Here is a 6,000-nt window from a genome sequence, read left to right as displayed (position 1 = left end):
CGACGTGTTGTCGTAACTTCTCGCTAAAGTCAGAAAACAGTTCCTCGCGTCCATTCATCTCCAATCTAAAATATATAAAAGAAAAACATGTATTTATATTTTCATGCCTAAAAAATCGTATCCATAATTATTTTTTGGGATTAAAAAAAAAAAAGGGTTAAAGTTCACCGTTATGCCAACTGACGACGCCTTTACATTTTTCGATAAATCAACAATTTTTATAGGTTTTCGGCTATGCTGAACACGAATATCGCAGGGAAAATTAGTGCAGAAAAATAGTTTTCGAGATATACATACCTGCATTATGCATCGTAATTTCTAGGAATTTGAATTGGCCGCCATGTTTGCTGTTTCAGTGAAATGCGATAGTAAGCATGCGATGTGTGTAGTTAAGTCTACGAGATACAAACGTTTATTCAACGTCATTCATTTTGAAATACCCCTCCCCCATCAACTCATGTTAAGAACGGTTTTCGGAATAAACACCCTCACCTCCCCATGTAAAGAACGGCTTCCGGAATAACCCTCCCTATGTTGAGAACAGCTTTCGGAATAAACATACCCCCACCTCCCCATATTAAGAACGGCTTTTGGAATTTAACTACACAGATCGTCTACTCACTGCAGTGTGCGCGCACGCTCACTATCCCATTTAATTGAAACAACAAAGATGGCGGCCAAATAAAACTAGAAATTACGTAACAAAATACTAGTTACGGGTAAAAATGGGCGGGGGCTAGTTTTGAAAGCCGATTTATCAAAATTTTTTTTGTAGGTTTCCGACTACTTTTTCATTATTTGAAAGATTAAAGACTAAACTTAATTTCCAAAAGGAAAAAAAAATATTTGTACACGTGAAAAAAAAAGTTATGAAAATGTTTTCATGGCGAGCTACCCAATTCAGCTAAATTTTGAAGTTAAATAAATTCATTGTAAAAATCCTTTAAAAGATAAATATTGATTTTCTGGGTCTATTTCAAAGATAATTAGTAAAGTCCTAAGATATTGAATTAAATATAAAAAAAAACACCTTGTTTTTACAAAACATAAATTAATTAGCCCAAAAACCGAGTGTTCGTTTCTTTCTCAAAGCAATTCATGTTTCCTTTCTCAAAACAATTAATTTTTCCTATTTTGTACGACTGGGGGATATATATCCACCAGTCCCACTACAGTCTATTACTCCACGCATACACTTACCGGCTCCGAATTCCTGCCATCCTAATTTTTCCATCAATCTGAGTGGAACCACCCCATTATCTACACGTGTCACTACCGAGCAAAGCAGATAACTTATTTTCTTCTTCTGTTTGCCTATATTTTCTTTTCAGTCTTTCTGGCTGCTATTATTAGATAATATAGTTTACACTTTCTACCTACAGACGTGATAAACCAAAAACAAAAGTTAAAAATGGCGGCCAACTCTCTCTCTCTTTGACACGGCAAGTTTGGGAAATGAGGGTTAAAAAAAAAAACTAGACAATATACTGTTAGAAACTCGCTCAATATATGCTACCGTGACATAGGCTGACATATATTTGGTGGGTTTTTAATCTTATTTTGTTAAAGCTTTTCATTTTTAACTCCTTTTCCCAAACTTACCGTGCCAAAGAGAGAGTCTGCCGCCATTTTAAATTTTCCACTACATCGGTAAGCACTGTTTTTCGAGCTGAATAAACAGGTTACAGTAAATATAAACACTAAAAATATATCCAGTTAGGTAGAAAAGTAATTTATCTTGACTTTGATAACATTTATTTGTTATATATTTGTTTTTTGACAATTTTTTCGAATCTGTGTACAGTAAAACAAACCCCAAAACACTAATCCAAGTAGGTAGAAGAGTGACTTAACTTGCTTTTGGTAGTTTTTATTTGTTATATATTTGTTTTCCTTTTGTTTTGTTAGCGATTGTAAAAATAAATGTTTCTGCACTTCGTCTTACAAATACTTACAGTAGTATTTGTACATACCGCTGAATTAGCAAAAACTAAAACACAAAAATACTTCATTATGTGGAGAGGGGGGCATTTATTATAAGGATATAACGACATGATTAAATAAATAGCACGGCCTTATTATAGTAGTTTTATTCTATTTAAACCATAATTTTTGGAGCATAACTAAATAGTTGACTAATCCTGCTTATTATTTAAAAAATAAACACGTGTTTTTGTTTTTCACTGCTTTCAAAACGTGGTGCATACAAATTTCATCTAACAAGCAATTACATTAGAAGTTTACGTTAACGATTTCTAAAATTAACTAAACGAAAGCACAAGTTTTGGAAATTTTATAACCTTTTTTTTTTCTGGAAAAAAAAAGGCAGATTTGTATTTCAGTGCCCCATACATCGGCGATTACAACAGCGCAAACTTTGACCCACCGTTTGATTTTTCTATAAAAAAAACAAATATTTTCACCGCGTTTCGCACAACAGTCCGCAATCATAAAAATGGATATTACTCAATAGATTTCTGTACTTTTTAAAAATGATTTTTAAACAATTTGACATTTTTTATGTATACAAGATACAAGTAGCCCTGTTGCAGCCAGATGGCTGGATATTGTGAAAAAAAAAAAAAAAAAGCGAGTAAGTACAGTGTATTTACACAACCAATATTTGCGAAACTAAAGTTAGCAATTACTTATTTTTCGTCGGTTCTCCTGTAGAACATGTCTCCTTGAACTACTAAAAAAAAAAAAAAATGTATTTTCAATTAATATTAACGAAAAAAAACAAAACAAAAAAACACTGAGATACATGGGTAAAAGTATTATTTTATTTAATGACCGGTGGTCTAAACTGACCACCCTGGGCAAATCAGAGAAAGTCATTTTTTTTTTTTTTTTTAATCAGACGAAAAAATGGAATTTTTAAAAAAAAAGTAATAAAAAAAAAAACCTTGTATTTTTCAACCAATATTAATCGAAACCTTTTTACTTTCTTTTTTTTTTTTTTTAATTTTTTGGTTGCAGAAAATGGAAGTAATTTTTTTTTTTAAACAAACAAAAAAACTTGTATTTTTCAACCAATATTAACCGTTGACTGCTGCTGCTACTCCCACCGATTTAATGCCTCTCACCACCACTTTGCCTAACGCCTGCCGATGCTACTCCCATCAATTTAACTCCTATCCCCACTATTATTTTTGTCTCTGCTGCTACTCCCACTGATTTAACTCCTATCACCACTACTACTTTGAATTTCCATACACCAAACATGGATATAAATACCACTAAAACATCCGCTGAGTCATACGCTTCGTTTTGGTACCTAAATTGCCTGGGTGGGTTGCCTGTAGGCTGACTTAAACCGTGTTACTCCCACAGACAGTACAGAAATTTATAATAGGATATATATATATTTCAATGAACTAAAAAAAAAAAATTGGTTTACAAAATAACCCTTTCTTTGACTTTTTTTTTCCAACATTTTTTTTTCTATGAACTAAAAGTTTTGTCATGCAATTAAATCATTTTTTTAAGACCTTTTTTTTTCAACATTTTTTTTTTTGCAATTATTAAAAAATTGCGGCTTCGATGTTGTACGCAGTTCGTTTGAGGGAACGTTCATTGCTGCAAAAAGGAAAGTTTGGCGTTTGTGGCCTTGTGTTTTTTTTAAATCTTGGATTGAACTTTACGGATTATGGTGTTATTATATGTGTTTTTTATGGGGGGGATATTTTGGGGTTGGCCGTGTTTTTTTTTTGTTTTGGAGGCGGGGAGATATTTTTGTTTTGGCCAGAGATTATAGTTATAGGTAATTATTAACAGGAAAATTATAGTTATAGGTAATTATTAACAGGAAAATTATAGTTATAGGAATTATTAACAGGAAAATTATAGTTATAGGAATTATTAACAGGAAAATTGGTGCAAGTCTAAATTAGCACTTGTGGCGATAAACAAAAACCTTTTAGTACCTTTTATCTTTTGGAATAAAACAGAAACCTACTCAATGAGAACACGACTGTTTTTGTTTTAATCATTTTTTATTCAAACAGAATAAAAATTTCGGTAAATTTTTACGACGTGCCCCAGCATTGTTTAACCCCTAAAAAAATGTAGATCTACTTTTTGGGGGGCCTAGAAAATTTTTCCTTGATCGTATGGGATGAATGTAGAATCTAAAAGCATTTGAGGCTCACGATAAAACCTTGCGTGACTTAAAGAGACGTGATGTTGTCGTGGGTGACATCACACTTTTGTTATTGGGTGACTTCCGACAAACACTTCCCATTGTTCTACGTGGATGGCCTGCTGATGAGCTCAATGCTTGCATTAAACTGTCATATTTGTGGAAGTTTTTTTTTTTTTTTTTTTACATAGTCACCAACTATCAAGGCCCGGAGGCCACTCGAGGATAAGGGTTATTGCATGTACAGTAATCAATGGGATAATATTGTAGTAATCTTTAGTAATAGAAATTTGATAAATTTGATTACTTGAGTGGGTGGTTCAAGAATTTGTTTATGTTGGACTTGAAGGCAACCAAGTTGTAGTCGGTTGGAAAACGGGCAAACGGAATAGAGTTCCACAGGCGTGTAGTTCTAAGAAAGAAGCTTTGTTCATGGAATCTGTTTTGATTTGAGCGCAGTTAAAGAGTGGGGAAAATTATTGACAGTGGTTTCAGCTAGACGGGTGTTTTTCGTGAAAGATTGGCGAGGGGAGGGGCAGAGATTGGAGCTCAGACGAGCACTTGTCATGGAAATAACGATAAAGCAAAGACAGGCTTGCAACGCGTCCTTTATGTGGAAAAGAGGTTGCAGGGAAGAGAGTAAATCACACTTTTATCAGGTAGCTTCCGAAAAACACTTCGCATTGTTCCACGTGGATGTCCTGCTGCTGAGCTGAATACTTGCATTAGTTCTCATTTTTTCCTAACTTATAACAATCACCGCTTATCATAGTTTCCTTTATTTCCATCAATTACGAAAGTTACTTACTATTAATAAATACCTAAGAAACCATTCATTGCATTTTGCTTTCAATTATTTATTACATAACATTTATGTTAAAAATTCCTGTTAACTTTTTCTGACGCATTTCTCCACAGTCTCTAATTCACATGATTCACACACGATGATGCACCAGGCAATCATATCTTAATTTATTCCTTTTGGGAGGAGGGGTTAACATAACTAATCTCCTCTGGCTTTGTGCCATATCAGCAGCGGGCACCACTGATACACATGAACTTAACAATTCAAAATGATTATTTATTATTTAATATTTTCTACACTTAACATTCTTGCATACCCCCTCGGGCAACGCCGAGCAATGGGTTCTGCTAGTAGTTTACTAAAAGATGATCATCCTATACAAAAAAAAAAACTAATAAGGAATTCATTCAAACGGATGCTTAAAAGAATATGCAATTTAGCTAGACCTTTTGCAGATGAACGCGATTCCACTACCTATATATAATAAAGTTGTATTTTCTTTTTAAATAAATAGAAAAAAGGGTGTTTAATATGAATATCAATACAAAAAAAAAACAGCAAATTTATAAGACTATATATATATATATATACATACGATACAAGTTAGAAAAGCATTTCATCCAAGGCATGAAAATTGTTAAACAAAATGTTTTTACTATAGGCTTTAAAAATAAAGGTACAAGATTCAATTTGAAATTTATTTATCTTCAAAGTGCACTTTTATACATTTTACAAAGTAAGGTATAAAAATTTAATACCTTACTTTGTAAAATTTATAAAAGTACACTTTGAAGATAAATAAATTTTAAATTGAATCTTGTACCTTTATTTTTAAAGCCTATAGTAAAAACATTTTGTTTAACAATTTTCATGCCTTGGATGAAATGCTTTTCTAACTTGTATCGTATCTTTTTAAGATTATATTTTATTTAATTTATTAATTTGGATTTAAAAAAAGATGAATGTGCTTTTGTATATATTTATAAAAACTCTCCGCCTCTCTATTTCAGATTGTATTTCTCCTCACACCGCATCTCATTTTTGCAACCCCCTC

At 32.5% G+C, this 6,000-nt stretch overlaps 1 protein-coding gene across 2 annotated transcripts in view; it reads right to left on the bottom strand.

The window, feature by feature from the left end:
- LOC145260623 (uncharacterized) overlaps positions 1-6,000 on the bottom strand; it is a 304,980-nt gene that overhangs the window by 984 nt on the left and 297,996 nt on the right. For both annotated transcript variants that reach the window (XM_080118934.1, XM_080118935.1), the window contains exon 6: positions 1-65. This exon is cut by the window's left edge and continues 984 nt beyond it. In XM_080118934.1, coding sequence (XP_079975060.1) covers positions 1-65 — 65 coding nt within the window. The remainder of the gene's footprint in view (positions 66-6,000) is intronic.

The sequence above is a fragment of the Euprymna scolopes genome, chromosome 36 (genome assembly GCF_053919585.1).
Source record: "Euprymna scolopes isolate OS-2025 chromosome 36, ASM5391958v1, whole genome shotgun sequence".
NCBI lineage: Eukaryota > Metazoa > Mollusca > Cephalopoda > Sepiida > Sepiolidae > Euprymna > Euprymna scolopes.
This window is presented reverse-complemented; position numbering and strand designations above follow the sequence as displayed.